The sequence below is a fragment of the Ostrinia nubilalis genome, chromosome Z (assembly GCF_963855985.1).
Source record: "Ostrinia nubilalis chromosome Z, ilOstNubi1.1, whole genome shotgun sequence".
Classification (NCBI taxonomy): domain Eukaryota; kingdom Metazoa; phylum Arthropoda; class Insecta; order Lepidoptera; family Crambidae; genus Ostrinia; species Ostrinia nubilalis.
Genome location: NC_087119.1, coordinates 15,305,524 through 15,328,827, shown reverse-complemented (window position 1 = coordinate 15,328,827; position 23,304 = coordinate 15,305,524). Strand labels below are relative to the sequence as shown.

The window sequence follows — 23,304 nt, the reverse complement described above, 5'->3', positions numbered from 1 at the left end:
TAAGTGTAATGAAGGTAAAAAAATGAAATAAAAAGCTAAGAGAACTTATAAAACTTTTAAACTTACTCATAATTTGAAGAACAGCAGAAGTCGCAATTCTTCCATTGATGTTTTCAGCAATACAGGTGTACGTTCCTGCGTCTTCCATTTGTATATTGCGAATGAATATAGTACCATTCTTTTCAATTGTTAAACGCTCACTTAGTAGCAATCGGTCGTTGTCAAATAGCCAATAAACATGAGGAGAAGGCTCACCAGCTGCCATGCAATCAAAGCTTACAAACGGCTCTCGAAGTTTGACGAGTCTCTCATTAGGTAAAGCTGTAAAATACGGTTCATCTGCAACAAAAAAACGAGTAGAATTATCGGATAATAATAAGATTATTTAACTGCTTATATTTTAATCAAAGATATTTACTGGCTTTGGGCTGGATGGTCATACGAGCTGGTCTCGATCGGGCTTCTCCGTTAGCATTTTTGGCCATGCATTCAAAAATGCCGACATCTTTTTCGTCTATTCCGTGGACTTTCAGAGTTCCATTGTCCATTAATTCGTATCGGGGTGCATTCACAGGTAGAGCCACAGAGTCACGGAACCAAACGATTACAGGTGTTGGGTCGCCGCTGGCCACACATTTGAAGACTGCATTGTCACCAAAGTCCACAATTACATCCTCTGGATCAGTTCGAATTTCAGGGAGTTCTGAAAAAAAGTTCACCAGTCAATAAAATTATCTAGTATGTAATAAACATTTTATATAAGATAGAAGACTAACGCCCGTATTTACAAACATTACTATGAGGTCTCACAGCGCGCGTGGACTCACAGCGTCACACACGAACCAATCACAGAGCTCTATTCAACGCTGTGCATTCGATTTGCTGCTTCACTTAAGCAAGCATCGTTTGTGAATACGGGTGTAAGAAGTAACGGAAAATAATGATGTTTTAGATACCCTTACTTTTAGGCTGTTAACTTATTAGTGATAAAACTTTCAGTTATTTTAGTGAACAAGGCGTTACTCACTGCAGTGGAAGTCCTCAACTTTCATAGTGGACAATGATGCGCCGGTGGCATAGTCAGGTCCGTAGCACGTCGCCAGGATGTTCATGTCGCTGTGTTCTGAGAGCATCTTCACGAACCACACCATGGAACAGTCGCAGATCAGAGCGTTGCTGTCCAGGCGCAGTTTGTGGAGTTTAGGCATACCGGCGAACGCGCCAACCGGGATTGTCTTCAGCTGGTTGTTGTGCAGATACCTAAAAGTTGGTGTCATTTAGGCCTTACTTAAAACTACTTGCAATACGCCACTTCAATCAAATATATTGCTGAGGTTTTAGTAATGGCGTAAATAGGTACGTGTAAGTATACGGAAAATTGTCCAAGTCGAAGCGCTAGCACGCACACCGTAGTATGGGCGACGCACGGCCCCATCCGAAAGAGAAACTAACCGAGATGGTGTTCACACTATTACGTCTTGGCCAATTTCCCGCATAGTGTACTTGCGCCTTATTTTAACTAAAATGAAGTTAGGAACTTACAATCTTTCCAATCGTGGCATGTTCGAAAACGTATCCGGTGCAATCTCATGAATTTCATTGACATGTAAATATCTGAAAATTGTAAGAAACGATGAAAATAAAATAAAATAAAGAAAATGAAAATTAACTAAGAACTTTCTGAAAAGCATCATTTGTATTTTCCTTTCCTTTCTTTTACTAATCTGATCAATCATCAATAATAATGATGTATCATCATCCGCTCAGTGACACTCTCTTCTCACAATCGGTGGTCCATTCATCTGATCATCATCCCTGCCATCAATCTAAACATCATCCATCCACTAACTTTGAGACTTTCCGTCATCATCACTTTTCATCGCAAGATAAGTACCATAAAAACTTTCTGAGATTTATTCTTGACTTAGTAGTTAGTCCATTCTCGTTACTCTAAAGTTTTACACAATGTGTCGCCTTTTGGTGTTTTAAACTAGGTAAATACCTACCTAACTTCTGATCACAGTTTCACCTCCGTATGATAAGTTGTTTCAGTTTTAGTTACAGAAAGTTGATTTTAACCTCTTCTTGTTGTTGGCGAGTTAAACTTGAACCACTTGATTTTTCTCAAAAGTATGGGTAAATAATAATAATACTTTCCAAATCCCCAACTTGGGAAAAGATTGTTTTGTAGACTCGAACGTATTTACTCAAGCAAAAGATTTTAGACAAAACCTCCTACCAAATAACCAGTTAAATTTGTTCAAATCAATTTTATTTCCAGTGTCTAGGTGTGATAAGTTTCATGATACTTCATCATCTCACAGTTCAGTGTTGATACAGTCAATATCAACAAAGTTCACCTTTAATATCGAATCGAAGCGCTTCATAATATAATTATAAAAAGATTATCAAATTGTATTTTATTTTGAAGTAAAAAACTGCTATGAATTGCTGATAATATTTTAATGAGAAATTAACGGTTTATTGCATTTTCTGCCTTGACCACTGAATTAATTTCGAAAACGCATATTACGAAAAGTAATTTACCTTTTAAGACATTAATAACGTAATTTAAAGAAAGATAATAAACTCCATTAAAAATGTATTTTCTTATCGAAACATTCAAAATTTAAAAAAGTACATGAAATTAGCTTTTATTTACACCAAATCATTTGTATGAAAGGAAAATAATAGTTTTTATAAGAACCTAGACCTAGGTAGGTACCACGCGATCTTTTTTAGTAGGCAAGTTTGTAAGTATTTATGTAGTGTGTAATCTTTATAAGAAAAGTAATTAATCTTAATTAATCCATCAAACTACGACACCAGACAGCGACATATATGTACCTACTGAAAACTGGACTGCAGCAGCAGCGACGAAAAAAATACAACCCGTAAAAAATACAGCAAATCCGGCGCTGCACTGCATACAAAAGCGTCGAAGTCGACAAGTTAATTAATAAGGAATCCGGGATTTATCCACGCGCTTTCGGTGTCACTCCCAAAGTAAAAGTTGTTGTTTATCACCAGATTTTCAGCGAACAACTGAAATCCGTGACGACAAAGAATTTTCACTACTTTATTACAAGGAGGCTATTTGTAAAATGCATTATTTTGTTTTCAACTGAATAAAGGCTTTAACTTTGAAGCTGCCGCATGTTTATGGCACGGAAGCAATACCTAATGACGTGGTGGCACGTGAGGCACTAAGTACATGAAACTTAGAGCTACTTTAAGTTTGTATGACACTAAAACATATTTGCGAGAGAGTGCAAAGATAGACAAGATTGTTAAGCGATGTAAAATTTCTGGGAAATTTTGAATGGAAAGTGGCTACGAGTATTGAATGGCTGTCATAAAGTATTGGGAGGCGATTTATGATATTATGCATGAGTTACAGATTCTTGGTAACATTTGCAGTAAAGCTACAGTTTTCGAAGTAACAAAGAACATATTTTCCAAATCGAGGAAGCTGAGAACTCGCCGCTCACAATTTGACGACATCGTTGCGACCTCGCGGCGTTTTTGCTACGGTCTTGTTTTGAACTCTATCGCAAACTAGTGTGATACAGCTCTTAATCCTCTGTCAGACTGTTTCAACTGTGTTTTCAGTCATTTGACCCAGCAAACAGTTTGCTACTAGATAAACTAGTTCATATTATTATTTGTTTTTATGTACCTAAGTAACCTACCTAAGTAGTGAGTATGTTTTGGCAAGTAGAAGGTACTTATTGCCGTTAATAATAACGTAAGTAAACTTAAACATTGAAGCAATTCGTTAACTTCAATTAACATAAAATTAAAATAAATAACTAAAGTTCTTTATTCTTGTCAATAAGCAGATGTTTTGTAAATAGTAAACAAGAAAGCGCTTGCAATTTGACCTGCCTTTATAAAACAACCAGCATTTACAATCATGAGATTCAATCTTGTTCGAGAACAAAAGGAAAATACTCAGGTCGTAAGCTTTTCGCCGTACCTAATTCAATCGTCTTTATGAAACAGCAGTAGAATGCAGAACGGCTTAAGAGCCATTTTACATTTTCGTGCGAATTTCTAAGATTTTGGAAGCATGAATTACTATCTTAAGCAACACCCAGAGATTATTTAATAACTGCGAAAGATAGGTCAATCCTTGTTGTTGACCATTAATGAAACGGATTTACTAAAACTCTTTTGCTTAATTCACAGTGCCCCATCTCCCACAACCATTTTACGAAAAAATTGCCGCAGACTCATTTTCAAAGTCCTGTATCTATTATTTATGCTCATATAATAAGCTTAAAAATATATAGTAATCATCGGACATATATTCTTGTAGTCCATTAATGAAATAGATTCTTGAATTTCATTACCATTATTGAGTAAAATCTAAAAATAATTTGGCAAATTTGAAGATTAACGTCACATTTTGATCGTGGTTTTTGGTTTAAAAACACAGCATAAACTGCAATAAAAGTATCCCAAAATAAAGAATATTCATTGTAGAATTAATTTCTACAGTTATTGTTTAAATATTAGTAACCACTTTGCCAAAATATTGATGTGAATATCAGTATAAATTACAATGCGCAAGCCGACATCGATTAGTATGGCGCGAGCGCCCGTCAAGGCAGGACCTGTGTCATTTTTCCCGCCGTAACGTTTACGTGCGTTCGTGTCGTAAAGTGGTGATTTGTACGGCGACCAAATACATTTGATACTATGCCGAGAGGCTGTTTCGAGTCGGCCGGCCGAGCAGAAATTGAAATGATGAATTTTAATTTCTTTGACGGATCTGGGTGTAACTATGTATAATATGTAGGTACCATGTATTTAATTTAATAAATAAATTATAAAAAAAGTATATCCATTATGATAGCACCCTTAACACAAGCATATTGGTTGCCTACTTTTGGACTAGATGGCGCTGTGAAATTGTCCAAAGATTTGTTTATTTATTTATCCGCTTTGAGTTTTGTTTCGTGAAGAAGAAAAAGAAGCGTTTTGTTTTGTTGTTAAATCTATACTAATAAAAGAGGAAAGATTTAATTGTTTGTTTGTTTGTTTGGAGGCAATAGGCTCCGAAAAAAATTTCTTTCACGATTTAGAATCCTATTTTTTTTTCTATGTAGGCTGTAAAATATTTTCAAAAACTTTAGTCCAAAATCTTTGATAAAATTCGACGTTTAATAAATAAATTAGATAACATGTTAATACTTTTTTTTTCAGTACGATTTTAGTACTTGTTTTTCAGAAATTCTACGATTTAACTAAACTTCTAAAGTGTTTATATTTTATGCATAATTTATTAACTTCTAAAATATACATATATCTTATTGATAGATGACGTGCTTCGTATTTTATTAAAATTATTACCTGACTAGGTTAAAAAGGTGTGGAATGTTATTTTGGAGATAACTTGGTTCCAAGGAAATATAGAGAGATGCTAAGTAATGCGCTGAGTTCGAAACTCAGTGTCGTATTAGAAATTCACACACACAAAGAAATCAAATTATGTGCTCATTATCCATTGCGGTATCAGTATTCAACGTTCGAATAATCTTTAGTACTATGCAAGCAATATAAACTGTTTACATAATGACGTCGCTACTGTCATCATTGCTTTCACAAGCAATATGTTCCAATTTTCATCATTAAAGCCTGTAAGAAGGCATACCGGAATTTAGGGTTCATTTTGCGTCAATCACGAGAGTTCACGAATCTGAATGCAGTGAGAACTTTGTACGAAGCACTAGTAAAGAGCCACCTGGAATGCAATGCTTTCGTCTGGTCACCCCATGAGGCTACATATAAGACTATGATAGAACGGATTCAAAACAAGTTTACCAGATTTTTATATCTGAAATTGTATGGCGTATATCCGTTCTATCCACTCATGTATCCAACTTTATTTGTACTCGGGATGGTGGGGTACAACAAACTAGAAGTTAGACGGGATCTAAGCCTGGCTACGTATTTGTTCAAATTGGTACGGGGGCGGGTATGCAACCAGGTCGTACTGCAGTCGATGACGCTTTGTGTGCCGGACCGGTACGTATGGCGGCGCCGGCAGCCTCCTCTATTCGCAATTCCGAATGCAAGAACCAATATGCTAAAAGAGGCGCCAATTACCAGAACATTGCGTACACTTAATGTAGTAGCTAGAACCGTTGACATATTCAGCTGTTCTTTGACTGAATTCACAAAGGTTACATTATTTATTTTATGTTAAAGCCATAGCGGCAATCTTAATTGTTAAATATGTACTAATTAATCTACTCTATCGCATTGGGGTAACCTGTAATGTTAGAGCTAAGATTGTTATTAAATAAATAAATAAATAAAATTTGTCCCTTGTCACATTTCCCTTTAGTTTCTGTGATCTGTGCTTGTTTCTAAGTTGACATCAATGAAATATTCCTTAGTACTTTTGATTTAATTTTTTTTTTTATTTTGACACGTGTTTGAAAAATCAAGGTCAGATTACAATAAAATAACAAGTGAAAACGTAACATTGCATTGCAACTCGCAATTTCGCAATATTGATGAGGAGATTCCATTGGAAAGTCTGTATTCATTCCTAGGATTCCCCTAACACCATCAAATTCAAGAGAATTCAAGAGAGTGCAGTTTCCCATCTCATGCTTAGGGACCACGGTTTAAAATAGTGTGGTTGCATAGAGCCTGCAACGGGCAACCGCGTGCGCAGCTGCTCATACTAATTTTCGATACAAAAGCAAGTGTTGGCGCCCTCACGAGTTTTAGCGGAGTTCCATATGGTAGCGGGAGTAGACTTAATGGAAGTCTATGCTTCTCCGACGACCAGTTGTATGTGGAATACTCCAGAGTATGCGCACACAATAGCCTGGTGATTTTAGCACCTGAAGGAAAAACAAAAAAACATTGTTTACAAAGAAATCTGCGGCAGGTGTAGTGTTTTAATTTTGTTTTAGAAAAATCTCATAATTTTGTAAGTATTCAAATATTTAAACATAATGATGTGTAGATTTTATATCAAAAAATATAATCATTTAACAAAATTAATTTTCTTACAATATTTTAATTCTATAATGTAGAACCATTTTCCACTTCATCGCAGAAGAAGTCGCGGGCAAAAAGCTAGTATGAAATATGTAGTATTGCCCGCGGCTTCACCCGCTTGAAATTTAGTTTGTCACAGATCGTCATAAATTATAGCCTATACATTGTTATTCTGGTCGACGCCAGGGATGGATGAGCGTCGCTGTCGCTGGCGACAGGGTCTTCTGGTTCAGGGTTCATGGCGTAGGTCTCAGGCAAAATGAAATCCACTCGTAGAAATTAATAAACTCAGTGTATTAACGAAAATAATTACACACAGCACTAGAGTCGTATCGGAACTGAGTGAACCAAAGGTCTTGCGATAGGAACGTCCGACCCGAGTGATAGTTGAACACAGACTGCCTAGTACTGCTGTACTGTACTGTAAAGTTTCATCAAAATCTGTTCAGTGGTTTTAGCGTGAAAGTGTAACAAACATCCAGACATCCACACAAACTTTCGTATTTATAATATTAGTAAGACTAGTAAAAAGTAAGATAGTAAGATGAATTATTTTAGTTATTTGTTTACTTATAATAATATTTATTTATTTATTTCTTAGCTCTGTCTGATAATGGATCTGGAGGAGATGCAATGGCCACCTCCGTAACAAAACAATAGAACCATATGGAGTTTGGGCTTGTGTGATTCGCCTTGACGAATATTTCGTATCCAGGGTCCGATGATGGAGCTGTAAGGGGGCAGATTTTTTTTTCACTATGTGACTGTCTTTATCTTGTACTTAATATATTTTACATATTATACCTATTCGTGTTTCATTATTCGTATCCAGGGTCCGATGATGGAGCTGTAAGGGGGCAGATTTATTTTTCACAATGTGACTGTCTTTATTTTGTACTTAATATATATTTTACATATTATACCTATTCGTGTTTCATTATGAATCGAAATATAAAAGACTTAATAAACTCTATTAAAAATTTAAATTAATTAATCAAGTTTGAATACCTCTTTCTACCTTAAAATTAATAACTTAAATCAAGTCTTAATACGGTCACGGCTCAAGATTTTTTTGTCCATTTCAGCGTTCTTTTTACTCTTTTGACGTTGCGTTGACAGCTTTTACCTAAATTCGCGCGGAACTTTTTTGTGAAATGGCTCTTAAAATTGTAATAGGTAAACTAGACATCATTTACTCAGTATTCTTACTACCTTTTATTAGAATGCGAATGTTGTGTAGAATGAAACTAGACATGATAGTAGGTACATACTCAAACCTTTCATTCAAAAAATCCTTTCATAAATTAAAAATTGAAAATACACTCTATACGAGTAACATATTTTATGCACAGTAAAATTATGTCAGGCAGAATGATAAAATAAATAAGCCAATGCTATAAAGTTTTTATTAAACTTAAACATACGTAAAGTTAAATATGTATGTTAGTTTATGGTGAAAAATAGTACGTAATAGCAGGAAGTCAGTAGTTAATTAAGCTGAAATTGACGGTATCATCCTAATTATATTAGTATCGGTTGTTTAATTTCCATGTTCTTATTGGGAGAAGTACTCACAGTTGCTCCAAGTGCGGCATGCCTTTGAAGACGTCGGGGTCGATGTGCCTGATGCGGTTGCGGTACAGGTAGAGGTACTTGAGCCGCCGGAGACCTTGGAACACGCCGGAGTGCAGCCCCGTGAGCTGGTTGTCGTTCAGCAGCAGGGACCGCAGGCCCCGCAGCGAAGTGAACGTCCCGGGGCTTATATCCGAGATCTTATTAAAACGCACGTCCCTGAAACAAGAGACCAAATCAGCAACAGCCTCCACCCACAACAATAAACCCGGACACTGACGTGACGCGCATTATACTGGGATAAAACCCGGCGGAAACGTATGAGTTACATTATTGGATATGCACCCGCTTCCGGTCAATAGAGCTATCCCATCAAAAACAATACTTGTCAAAAAAACCAAGTCTCGCAACTCAGTTGTTCTACGGTAAAAAGTTGTGAGATCCATGTAATACCAAGTCCAGGCCAGGAAATCTTTAACGTTTTACATAAATTATTGACTTGGCCATCGCACTAAATAATTTAATTTACACGTGTTTTCATGCGATGGCCAAGTCAATATATTTATGTAAAACGTTAAAGATTTCCTGGCCTGGACTTGGTATTACATGGATCTCACAACTTTTTACCGTAGAACAACTGAGTTGCGAGACTTGGTTTTTTTGACAAGTATTGTTTTTGATGGGATCTCATTTCTTTTTGTATTTTGTAGACAGCAGTTATGTATCTAGAAAACTGGACCGAAATTGAAAAATTTTACTCGACTTGGCGGTTGCACTACCGTGCCCCCAAATCTCATTTCTTTTTGTATTTTGTAGACAGCAGTTATGTATCTAGAAAACTGAACCGAAATTGAAAAATTTTACTCGACTTGGCGGTTGCACTACCGTGCCCCCAAATATTTTAGTTTTTCCTTGATTCATACACCAAACACTACTTATATTCCAAATTTGAAGCTTCTAGGTCTGCTAGAAGTGCCTTAGAATTTTGATGATCGGTGAGTCAGTCAGTGAGTCAGTGAGTCAGTGAGTCAGTGAGTGACAAAATTAAGTAACTTTGACCCGTTATAATTCTTAAACTACCGGTTCAAATTGAATGAAATTTTAAATATACCGTGTCTTTACAATGCCTGCATAGCTAATGAAAATTCAGCCTTCTAGTTTTATCCACAACGAAGTTACAGGCGGTCGAAAATGGCCTGAATTGCTTCGAGAAAAGGATGGTACGGCCGTGCCGCTTTTTTGCTCGACTTGGTGGGGGCACTGCCGTGCCCCCAGATAAACAATGCGCCTAACGAACGAACTCAATTTCAGATCTGAAAGTAGGTATTTCGTTACCGATATCCTGAATATGGATGGATCGTAATCATTTTACATTCACGTTTCACAATATACGGATCAGCGATACAATTTAGTTCCAGCACGGCTATTAAAAGATGCCAAATGGAAAATCACATGCGCCAAAATACTAAACCACTAGGTTTTAGCGCTGCACACTAACATATTAAACGGAGAAATTCAACAGGTGAAGAGCTACACAATGGAGTCTGAAATGTCATTCGCTGCATTCATTGTTTGTAAGTCTCTAAGTAATATCTTCAGCCAAAGTAATAGGCTGAAAACTTAACCAAACTAAATTCCAATAACAGTCCCCAAATTGTATTTGCCAATTCAATAGTGCTCATGAAAATCTGAAACTCTTGAAAGAATTTATTAAAATAACATATTTCAATCAATGAATAACAAGGTGAAATGGAATAAAATTTGAGTAGGATTAATTAATGTTATCGAAATGAAAATTAATATGGAAGTTTACTTTCAATACAAAGTGAATTAATGCTTTCAACTAAAAAGGTAAATGTGATCACGTGTAATAATAATTAAAATGTTCGTTTGGATTACATTACTGAACGTTTTAATAAATTAATTTGTCATTCGTTGTTAAAGACATTCAAAGCTATGGTGTAAGTAGGTAAGTACCTAATAAAGTTTAACCAAAACGTGTCGGCGGTAGCACTTCGTCAGTAATCGCCTTAAGTAACTAAATCCTAACTCAGTATCGGTTTTTGACGCTGCGGCCAGTTCGTTCGGAACACGATAAAGTAATTGAGTTCTGATCGCAGCGGATGCACTCGAGGTTTGCATATTTTGTTTGCTGGTTTACGGAGCCCGGTTTATTAAGGCGATTAGAGTCCTCAATCCGCGCCAAATGGGCATTTTGTAAAGCCTACTCCTCTTTTACTGCTGGACAGAAATAGTTGAAAAAAATATATGTTATACAACAGTTCAAGGACTACATTTGTGACGTTTGAATTTTCGCTAAGTCTCTTTGTTTTGGATTAATAAAATAAATACGGGACATCGATTTTTTACTTAAATTCCCTACTCCTCCAAAACGGCTATGTTAATTTAAAAGATTTTTGCACGAATAGATTAGGAATTCTTTAATCTTTAAATGACACGTTGCGTTTTTCAATCGAACATTACTTTCATTCATAAATTTTACTTTTGATAAATTCCGAACGTTTTGCTGTTGAGGGGGCCTTCGCGGGGTGCGGGCGGCAGTCGGCCGCTGGCCTTCAGACGGGAAGGTTGTGTCACTCGCTGCAAACTGACATTAGCGATCAAAATGAATTTTTTCTTTGGCTGAGTTGCACCACCTGACGTGACCTAACTTTGACCGTAGCTTTGGCGATAACCGGTGTTTTTTGTATGGAGTTAGACAGACTTTTGACGCTTGTCAAAGTTGAAGTAAGATGGTGCAACCCAGCTTTTGTTCGACAATAGATTTTATGTCAGAATTGTTCATAGAGTACGTGCAGTCAGACGATACAATTGAATTATGACGCGCACAGACGCTATTTTCTACCTGAATAGAATCTATTAGTGTAAGAAAACTATAATTGACTCCAAAACAACTGAACTAGATAAATAGAAGTAGAAAAATTATTACGTTATTTATTTACTAGGCCTTTGCAATCAGTATCCAAATTAGGAGCTAGTCAGAATCTGTAACTTAATCGATTTACGTGAAGAAAATAATTTATATTTTTTATACTTATTAGAATTAGATTTTCAATATGTTTCTTCGCGAAAATACCACTGACCACAATTAAAAATAACACCTGTAACGCCCCTGGGTCTGCGGGTGTCTATGGGCGACGGTAATCATTTACCAACAGGTGATCCGTTTGCTCGTTTGCCTCCTGTCACATTAAAAAAATTAAGATAAAGATCCGAAATTTTAACTCAATCAATTGATGAAGGATTTCTAATAAAAAGACAGATACATTTTCAGTTTATTCTTCATTCACTGACATTGTATTTTTATGAAATTGTATTATGTATTGTTTAAAATAAGGTAATTAATGAATTTTAATTGTAATATGAATAGATTGCACGATGACAAAATATTTGCATATCGTCATATCGATAAAACATGCCTGTTCACACTACACAATATGTAATAACAAAATTGTACAATGTTTTTTGCAAATAAATATTTATTATTATTATGTTTGTACGCTTTAGAGCTCACGGGTCAAAAGTGACCCGGTCCTTTATAAGGCTTGCGTGGGGATACAGATCCAACACGTAGAGGCCGTTTTAAGCGCAAAATAATCGACAAAATTGAAAGTGGTGCACATGCTGGATCTAGTCTCTGACTATATCATGGGATGTAGCCAGAGACCATCCCCAGCCTGTGCACAGGAGCTATTGCAGTTATTGAAGAATGGACTAGGGTTATGGATGAATGATGGAGGGACTGGTTGCTGGGCTATGGATGGAGACTACGGGACACCTGCCTGGTTCATAGTCTCTGACTGAAAAAATGGCAGGCGGTGACTAGCCAGCGACTAAATGGGCCCCCCCTGGCGTCATGGGTCGTATAGACCGGACTGAGGGGCAACATTGGCGTCTGCCAGCTCAGGGGTGTAGAGAGGTGTGCTGCGCTTTCTCCGAGGTTACTCGCGGCGTTATGCCCTTTAACACTTCCACCCCTGGAGCATATAGCTCTAGCGACTCCACGCTGGCCGGCCGGTTAAGGCAAGCCAGAGGTGAAAGTCCTGCAGACCCTCTCGGATTCCACTTCGGCAAGCCGAAGACGAGAATTATTATTATTATTATAAGTGACACAGAGAGAATGACAATAGACAAAAGCAGAAACATTTGCTTTTTTAGGCCATAGACAATACTAGGTAGGTACTAATGCGTTCCAATAGGGATGATGACTGGGTAATGAAATTGAAATTCTATTTAGTCCGTAAGACAGATATTAATTAGAAATTATTAGACTCATATTTTTTAATTTTTTCCATAATCGAATAATTACAGTATTATATTGAGTTGAAATGTCGCGTGACGTCACATTTGAGTAAAAATTCTACTCAAGCGTGGCGTATCGCGCCATTTCAACTCGATGTAGCACTGTTATTATTTAATTATGAAAGAAAATAAAAAATATGAGTCTAATATTTTCTAATTATCTATCTGGCGGGCGGACAAATAATTGAAATTTTGTCATCTAGCCTAGTTGTCGTCAGGAAGTTGGTCTAACTAATTCAGCTTGCAAGATTCCATCCGAACAAACATTTATGTAATTACCTACATATATCATAAATTGCAAGCTAAATAAAAGCTTGTAATAAAGTCGGGTTTGTTCAAATTTCGAGAACGACTGAACCGACAAAAGCATTAGAAAATTTACGAAAAATTAAATATTAAAATTTTATCCCGTACAAAATGTTCATGGATTTTGTTATTTTTATTAAATACCTTTACGCCTGAGTTAAATGACACCGACATCAAGGTTCATCAATTTAAGTTTAAAATAATAGGCAGTAATGTATGAAGAAAGAGCTTCTATTCTGTATCTACCTATGCCCGTGTATTTTTGATCGGTGTCAAATCGGAGTTTTTGGTGCGGGGTACGCGGGTGTTGCTCGCGGCGTGAAGGTCAAACGCCCAAGGTCATTGAGGACTCTAATCGCCTTAACGGGGAGGAACGGACGCGGCAAATCTCGCTAAACACAATCTTACTTAGTTGGTACAGGTGCTATTTCGCAACACAAATATAAGTCTGTGCTGATGACTGTACATTGAATAACGATAACATATACAAAGTTACAGTTAAAGTTAGGTATAGGTGTTCAAACGCTCTGAGGTTTTGCGCGCAGTTTATTCATCCACGTATTTTACACAGTCAATAAAACTATAAGCCTCTACGTCCAGCATTTGACACGCAGGTGTTTCTGTTGCTGATATTTGAAATACCTATCATACAGTTAAACTTATACGGAAACTATGTACTATTTATTTATGAATCAATTATGACATGTGAAACGTTCAACATTTCTGTTGTTATTTTCAGACTAAAATGCTCGTTACAGTACTTATTATTATTCTGTAGTTCCAGTCAAAACCCATTGTTTGTTTCGCGCATTGTTTCGGGTAACTTTTTATTAGAAGGGTAATTAACCCGTTAGCTCCATAATATTAGATCATGAAATTAATAATAACTTCCACGTCCACAAAGTACCTAGACACAAAGATATAACAATAGTGTGTCAAATTCGACGGTAACTACTAAGATATAATTATTTAAGTAGGAAGTTAGTTTGATCCTAAAAACTTTGTATTTTTAACAGACGTCTGTCACTTGTAGACCGATGTCAATCCACATGAGGGCATGCTGTGAATCTAGGAAATATAAGACAATGCCTATCTTGCACTGTGGCAACTAATAGAGTTGTAAAAATTTTGCAACAAAAATTTAAAGACTGCCTCGCCTGCCTGATGATGAATTCAGCCTGTCAAATTATTTAAAAGCTCGACATTTAAGCTTTAAGCAGCTGTCGCGACTCTTAATCCCGTTTCAGTACTTTTTAAATATATTTCATGAATCAGGTAGGAGAGATGAATACAAAATCAACTCTATCAATAAGTCTAGTACTAAAAATGAATTTACGCCAAACCGACAGTTTTCGCCAAGTTTGACACATTTTTCAGGCCATTTCAGTGTAACAAAAATAGAGGTAGGGGAACAAAAAGTAAGCAAAAAGAATAAAAGAATATCAAGAGCATAAGTCATTTATTGTATTGTTACCTACCAATTAATTAAATCCTAATATCCTAATGTTGACCGGTATATTTATTTTTAAAAGCGTGTAGTGCACCTTCTTACTTATGCCATTCTTTCGAAGCTGAAGTTTCAGGCTCTTTAATAGGTAATCAAAGAACTTTTGATATCGATTTCATTTCTCGCAAAGTGAACTCACAAACTCTACACTTTGTCATTTGCTTTGTTGGTTGCTAGTAGAAGTTTGTAATATTTTATTCTGTGGTAGAATCCCACAATTCACAGACAATATTTGAAGAGTTCAATAAAAAATACTTAACGTTTCATTTTGTATTCAAACCCGCGTCTACTGGATTTAAAGGAGTTCTTTATTTTCAATATGTACTTTTATAATAGATCAAAGCAATTTTATTGAAATAATCCATTCACGTTGCATAATCTCGCATCAGTTCCATTCCGAAAATAATTTAATTGTTAAATTGAGGTGGTATAAGCCTATTAATAACGCGAATTTTCAATAAATGTTACTTATTTTAACAGATAAAATATTGTTAATGCCCATGATTACTACAATATACTGTACATAATCTACATATTATGTAGTTAAGAATATAATTAGCAAACTGACAACCAAAGAAAACTATTTATTTATGTCGTATTGTGGATCAATATTTATTAAAAAAATACTCTTAACTGAACAATTTCAATTATGAAAGCTACAAAGTTATTTCTTCAAATATTTTTTGTAAACTTAAAGGAATTTAGGCAAGTTAAAAAAAATTTACATTCCAATAAGATGCTTTCATGAAAATTACGAGTGGTATAACTGAGTCAATAAAATCACCCTATTTTAAAATACTTTCAAAAGATTTTTAATGTTAAAAGCAGAACTATACTTATGTATAAGGGTGCCGGGATAAAAGCACTGGGTATCACTGAAAAATTAATAAAATAGAAGCTTTTTTCTGACATAAGGCGATTACTATCGCGAATACCGCCATCACGTCCGTCTCTATGTTAAAATAGTCCGCATGCTCGTACCCACTAGTCCAGTAGAATTAAACACGAAAATGAATTAAATCGGAAATAATTCCTCCAAAAGATTTTATTGCTTTAATGGCTTCATTGGTTGCCCATTAACACTCTCCTAGGTTTTCGACTTCGACGGAGTTGTGCTTAAGTGGTGGGGGCCCCCGAAAGGGGCGCTTTTTCGGTTTTCCGGTTATACCGCGTAAAGGACTTACCCTATCGAAAAGTAGTCTTCATGACGGTTGAAGGGCATTTAATCCTGCATTCAATAAGACCAAATTCATATGTTTTGGACAAACCGTTCTCGTGCAAATGTTCGGCAAAGTAAAAAATATGTGTATAATTAATGACCCTCTCCACGTCCAATAGCTCGTCTCCCGTAGGCTCCCAAGCCTTGTAAAGGGTCGCCTTAACCAGTGTAACCCTATCAAGGCTTACGAGCTGGATGCGCCTATCCTTGTTCGTCCCAGCCGTTCCTTAACTGCGGTTGCTGCACCTCTTCCTGGCACTCACCTGAACGACTCTGTGTTACCTACTGTGGCTGCCCCTCTTCCTTGTATCCTCCTGTACGATTGCATTGCTTAGCCATATGCCTGGTCCAAGGTTCGACGCCACAAAATCAACTTCGTACGCGTGAAAATAGTTTAAATACTATTTTCCGTGCTTGCAACATTTTGCGATTGATATCGTAAAGCTGATTCGTACTAACATCATCAGCCAAAATTCATACAAATTGTTATTATTAATGAAAATTAATTGGAAATCATCAACATTTTGAAAGTTATTCTACAAATTCCGAAAAATCACCTAAAAGTAACCTTTTCATTAGTGTAACCTAAAAGTAACCAATGCAGTTCAAAAATAACCTAAAAGGTTACAAAAGTAACCTTCTGGCAACACTGCGTGTCGGACTCACGCACAAAGGGTTCCGTACCATTGATTTATTAAATTTTTTTTTTTTTTTTAATTTAAGTTATTTGTATGAAAGATTACGCGGTAATAAGCGGTTTACGATTTACGAGGTATTAAAAAAAAACTACTTACTAGATCCCGTTCAAAACAATTTTCGTTGGTAGTTTTTATAGTAATGTACACTCACGGAATGAAAAGGTTCGTCAGTTTTCAAATTGAATCCTTCAACGAATCGCGAGCACATATTACCTTTTGAAACTATGTTACAGAATAATCTCGAGTTAGAAAAAATAATCTTTAACTGTTCGTCAGTAAAGTTCAAAATATTCAGATCAAAGTTGTTTGACGATTTATCTTGTCAAGAAGATTATTATGATTGATAAACTAAAACCTTCTTGTTGATTCAACCTGCCATTATTATTTCTATTAAATAAAAAAAACTATTGTCAATTGGTAAATGTCATCATTGCATTGCACTGATGGGATAGAAAAATAAACAAGCAAAACCTTATTCGTTAGCAAACGTCATATTTATTTAAATGTTAGCAGCACTGTTTTCTTGCACTGTTATGTTGGCAGGTTTGACTCTTACAGTACCTAGTGCAAGCAAAAACCGACACTAAGGTGACGAACCTTTTCATTCCGCGACTGTACATCATATGTTTTTTTTAGATTTTTCATTTTCTTATTTTAGAAGTTAGAGGGGGGGGGGGGGGCAACTTTTTTCCACTTTGCATCTGTCACGCAAACTATTCGGTTTAGAAAAAAGTATTTTAGAAACCTCGATATCATTTTTGAAGACCTATCCATAGATAACTCACACGTATGTGTCTGATGAAAAAAAATGTTGAGTTTCAGTTCTAAGTATGGGGAGCCATTATTGTTATATTATTATTATTTTATTTTTGCATCAAAATCTTAATGCGGTTCACAGAATACATCTACCTACCAAGTTTCAACAGTATAGCTCTTATAGTTTCGGAAAAAAATGGCTGTGACATACAGACGGACAGACAGACATGACGAATCTATAAGGATTCCGTTTTTTGCCATTTGGCTACGGAACCCTAAAAATCTTATTATTTGACTTATCTTTTTCCATTAAGGCTTGGTATTTCTGCTAAAGTAGGTATTTCGCGCTGTCAAAATCTGCGCGCGCAATACTTCGCCGAAGACAGCGCGCCAAAGAGCTCTCGCGGCTACACAGTATAGAAATACGCAGTTTAGAAATACGCAGTTGGTTAGGTTAGGTTGACTTCCTTCCGTTCAAGCGTCACACTCACAGCAATTTCTAATACAAATCATATCCAAGTGATACAAATTAAAACAACTTTCAAAATTTTTGGGAATATATTTTAGAATCGAATAAATTTGGAATATAACTGCCAAAGTAAACACGGTTCAAAGAGGCGTGGCGTCACCCGACCTTCCGGAAGTTCCGCGCCGGCTAAAAGAATTTCAAGATTACGTCACCCGACCTATCGGTAGATCCTCGGGAGCTTGAGCGATTGGAAAAACATTTTATGATCAGTTACTCGTAGTAGCGATTATTTAGAGCTTGGATAATAAATTATAGTTGTTGCAATTCACGAAACTTTGCATGAGGTTAATTACATTATTCAGTACACGCATCAATTTTGTTCAGTCTTTTTGTTTATTAATAAATAAAAATATCATACTAAAATTGCATACATATTTGTTTGTATTGGTCTGGGTGTTTTCTTTCCATAATTTATGCATAACGTATGTACGGGGCTCTGTATCGAAAATCACTATGAGCAATGAGCATCACACACGGTTACCTGGAGTGCATTACCGCAGCAAAATTTTTATAAATGTTGTGCTTTAGAGAGTCGAGAGTATAGCAGATAATTAGTCCATCTTGAGCAGAAAAGACAATGCCGGAAATTGGCGTCTTTTTTTTTCGCGCGGCCATCGACCAAACCTTGTTTTTTGATTACAAAATATTGTAATAAACCAAACTTAGTATGACATGTATACCTCTAAACTCAGTCTGAACTGAGTTACGAGCATCAGAAGTTTGATGATTTTCATACTAGATTTGCGTTTGGGCGCAAGTTTTGTAAGAAATTGCAACAAAATAATGACATTGTATGTGTAAACAAACAATACCATCCATTAAAGGTTCCAGACATCAGTATGCAGCAGAATCAGCGCAATAAAAAAATTGCGCAATATTTTGTTGCAATTTCTTACAAAACTTGCGCGTGTTAGATTTTTGGGCATTAGTCATTTGTAAATTAGGAAATATTAATGTATTAATGCAGATTCTTTAAATAATAAAGTTACCACAAAAAGAAGAATAATAATAAGCAAAATCTAGCATAAATACTCTATGTTATATTCCTATCATATCGTTTTATACCGTGGAAATATATAGGACTGTAATTTAACCTTTAACCGACGACGTGATTTTTTTGTCACGCCGTCTGCGACGTGCGGTCTGTGGGACCGCTATACTGTTTACTCAAAAAGTAATCATTTTTTTTATAAAAGTATATTGATTTTATATTTTTTGAGAACATTATAGTATTACAAATAAACATACGTATAATTTGTGAGGAATCAATGTAAATTATTTATTTAAATAAGGCTTAAACATTTTTGACGCTTAATTTCATTGAAATAACACTAGAGCTCAATAATACCTATATAACTTGTAAATTTTAATCAAAGCAAGAAAAACTATACTCCTTCCTAAATATAGTGAACATAATGAATAAAATAAAAATAAATGACACGTACATTACATGCACAAAAAAAAATTGACGTAGGGTAAACATTAGGCATAATCAAGACATTTTTTTTACCGCATTCCAAGCATTTCCGGTATACATAGGTAACACCTGTAAGATAGTTTCGTTTTCAATTTAGGTGGACTAAAATGTACGTCTTTTTTGCAGCTGGTACAATGACATCAGGCTGATTTGGCATGTCAGAACCTAGAATACATGTCACTGTTTGTTTCGGGGTATTTATTTTACAGACTACCATATTTTACATAATATTATGTCCAAATATCAATAATATCATTAGAAAATGTCTTTTCCTAGGTTGTGGTGGCCCAAGATCCATATTTTTTACGAAAAATGAGTCGTCTAAAACAAAAACGCAAGTTTTAGTATGGTACAAAAATGTCACGTATTCTGCGACGTGCGGTCCCACAGACCGCTGTTGAACTTTAAATCGAATTATCTTATTAAAACTGCCCTTATCGATGTAACCAGTACCTGTAATGGCGTTTGGGCAACTAAACTCGAAGGTACTGAGACGCTCGGGACATGGGAGTAAGTAGAACATTGCAATCCAGAAATTTCAAAAACCGGAGCGGTCTGTGAGACCGCACGTCGTCGGTTAAAGGTTAATAAGTTCCAAATTAAAAATCCAATTTCAAATTCAAATAGTTTATTCAGTATAAAGCCCTTTTCCAGGGCACTTATACACGTCCCAAATATAGCTTGCCCTACCACCACTTCGGGACAACATGGGCTGGTGCTGAGAAGAAGTGGCGGAAGAAACTCAGTCACCTTTGTCAGCCTCTTTTCCAACCAGTTACAATAATTTATAACTTACATAAAAATGAGTAATCTAGCAGTAATTACGTCTTATTTATTATTAACATTTGGACGGTATTTTGTACAACCAGTATTTATAATCAAACACACAGAACATAAGTTCTAAGTTAGATTACGTTAAGATTTAGGTTTAGGTTAGGTTAAGAGTTAGGTTTAGGTTAGGTTACGACTTAGGTTCTGTACCATAACATAACCGGCAACTATAAGCATTGTCCTTCTTTATACTGGTCATCAAATTACCGACCCGACCCCGTGGCATGTCACCATCAATTGGCCAGGTGTCAATATAATAAGCCTGGTGCAGCCACATAGCCAGGTGTTAATACAATATCACAATAATACAATACAATTACACAACAAGCATAATAATAGTACCAATAAACAATAAGTACTTAACTTTGGTCAGCATCACCTCAAAGATCCGTCGAGACTACTCTCCATGAGAAATTCCATCTATTTATACCCAAATTCTCCCTCTTTTTACTCAACTCCGATTGGTCGGCCTAAAACGACCAATCAGAACAGTCGACCAATCACAGCACAGTATTTATAACTATTTTTATTCGGAAGCGGAAGTTGGAGTTTCTCATTTTACAATATATTAAAAATAGGGTAATATTATCTTTCATATTTAGAATCGGTGATCTTAATTAAATTCTGAATTATTAAGAAACCAAAAACCTTACAATAAATTCTAATTTACGAATTATATAAATCTGAATTTTAATCTGTCAGTTAATATGGCGGCTGTGCAATGTTTTGTGTGTGTAGTGTTTAACAAGTTAAATAGTGTACCAATTATACATTTTTACCATGGAATATTAATATGAATCAGGTATGTACATATAAATATCCTAACACGCGCAAAAAGCAAATCTAGTATGAAAATCATCAAACTTCTAATACTCGTAACTCAGTTCAGACTGAGTTTAGAGGTATACATGCCATAGTAAGTTTGGTTTATTTACACTATTTTGTAATTAAAAAACAAAGTTTGGTCGATGGCCGCGCGAAAAAAAAAAGACGCCACTTTCCATACAAAATCTGGCATTGCGATTTGTTCGTGTTCCGGTTCTCAAGTTATTTAGAATTTTGCTGGGGTAATGTTTTGTGATTTCCCAGATCTCGTCAATGGCTCAACGCAGAAGTTTGAAAAAAATACCAATGATAGACCTTGATATTATGTCCAAATTAGTTCAAACATTAGTCATTAATTTGAATGATAAACACCAGTGTAATTAAAAGATTTCGAAAATCAGATAAAACGGATTTGTGAGTAAGCCAGTAATCTTACAATCGAATAAAAAGGTGTAGCATGTACCCTTGGTACACCTTTATAACCACAGTAAATATAAATGATGTGGCTTTGCGCAAAAGAGAGATTTCAAGAAATCTAATTTATTTTAACAGTTACTTTCGTGGCCGAATACGCGATTCCCTTATAACAAGGGAACATGGCATACAATGGACAAATTAAAATGTTCCTTGAATAAGCTATCCTGTTAATTTCAGCTTTATATTACTACTTATAAGAAAGTTATCGAACTGCAAAAAAATATCAGGAATTCTTCTATAAGCCGACCAAATTATAAAGGTTACAAAAAAGCGACCGTTCCATACATCAACTCTAGTTTTAAATCCGTTGACATCTGCTGCATCTGCCATCTTTTTGGTTAGAAGATTCTTCCATCTTGCAGCGTAGACCTTTAGCTACAGAACGTAGACAGTATTTTTGTGAAAATTCTTACGCATGGTGGAGGAAGGGACGCTCTTGACACTCAAGTCTACAAGGAGTCACATCAACTCCAGTTTTAAATCCGTTGACATCTGCTGCATCTGCCATCTTTTTGTCTTACAGCTTAGACCTTTAGCTTAGACAGTATTTTTATTATTTATTTGTGTCAGTGTGCTCTTCTAAAGAGTGTAAGACGATTGTATGTAGGTACTATTAAAATGAAATTTTAACTCATTGGTTTTGTCTCATATTTGAGGAATGTACTATGTATCATGAGTAGAGTCTTCGTTTAAAAGGATGCGAACGATTTAAATTTCAATAGGTAGACAAAATTGATAATTCTTAATTATCAAAAATTTAAGCTTTCTCCAGTAACACTGATATTATTATACTGTGACTCATCAAAGTCATCATTGTCAAAAATATTGACAAATCGCGAACTGTCACGGCCAAAAAACTGACACGCGTCCGTCCTCCGTAAGCGCCACCGCGCGACTGATTGAGATTGTCCAAGCCGTCATGGACGATTTTTTCAACATTTTTTAACATTGTAACTAAATAAGACGCAATATAAAAATTTCATCCGTTAAAAGCCCTCAAGTTATTTCTGAACTTTAGTTTAGTAAAAGATTTAGAATCTCAAATCGCTTATTTTAAAAATAAAACCATAAATAGAAAACGAATAGAGGTAGGGTCATTTCGCCTGTTCGCGTCCATTTAGTGCAGTTGGCAAGTTTGACGGCGATAATAAAAATGCCCCAGCACTCATTTCTATGACAAATTTGTGTAATGTATTCATTATATATTCTATTTTAAGATTAATTTTCAGTTGTATTAGAAACATCTTGCGTTTTCTTTTAAAATAGATAAACTTCAGAATTAGGCGTTATACCCAGTTTGCGTCCACAAAATCCAAATTGCGTCCACCCCTGGACCATTTAGCGTCCAGCAGCTTAGAAAAGGAAAATAGGGGTGATATTTTTAAGAATTAATAAAGAAAGATTGTATTTGAACAATTTCTTTATTTAACAATAAACTTAATTATTAAAAATCAACATTATCATCATTTAAAACTCACTTTAAAAAATAAAAATAATTCTTCTCAACATTGGTTTAAGTAAAAAATTATTTATTTCTGGCCAAACATTTTTCAAACAATTTTTGACCTGAACTATCATCTTTGAAATTATTTTTAAACTCTCCGTCTCGAATTATTTTTTGAACAGTATCCAACAATTCTTGCTTTTTACTGGAAATCCACATTTAGAAATGTTAAGAAGCCATTCAACTACTTTTGTATTATTGTTCCATTTTCTTCCCTAAACTTTGAATTTTTGACGAATTTCAATATCTAATTACTA

General features: G+C 35.5%; 1 protein-coding gene across 1 annotated transcript in view; it reads right to left on the bottom strand.

Annotated features, from left to right (window-relative positions):
* LOC135086499 (peroxidasin) overlaps nucleotides 1–23,304 on the bottom strand; it is an 81,851-nt gene that overhangs the window by 6,714 nt on the left and 51,833 nt on the right. Inside the window, exons 2-6 of the mRNA XM_063981220.1 lie at nucleotides 8,599–8,814; nucleotides 1,543–1,614; nucleotides 1,028–1,260; nucleotides 419–703; nucleotides 67–339 (exon numbers count right to left, since the gene is read on the bottom strand). Coding sequence (XP_063837290.1) covers nucleotides 67–339; nucleotides 419–703; nucleotides 1,028–1,260; nucleotides 1,543–1,614; nucleotides 8,599–8,814 — 1,079 coding nt within the window. The remainder of the gene's footprint in view (nucleotides 1–66; nucleotides 340–418; nucleotides 704–1,027; nucleotides 1,261–1,542; nucleotides 1,615–8,598; nucleotides 8,815–23,304) is intronic.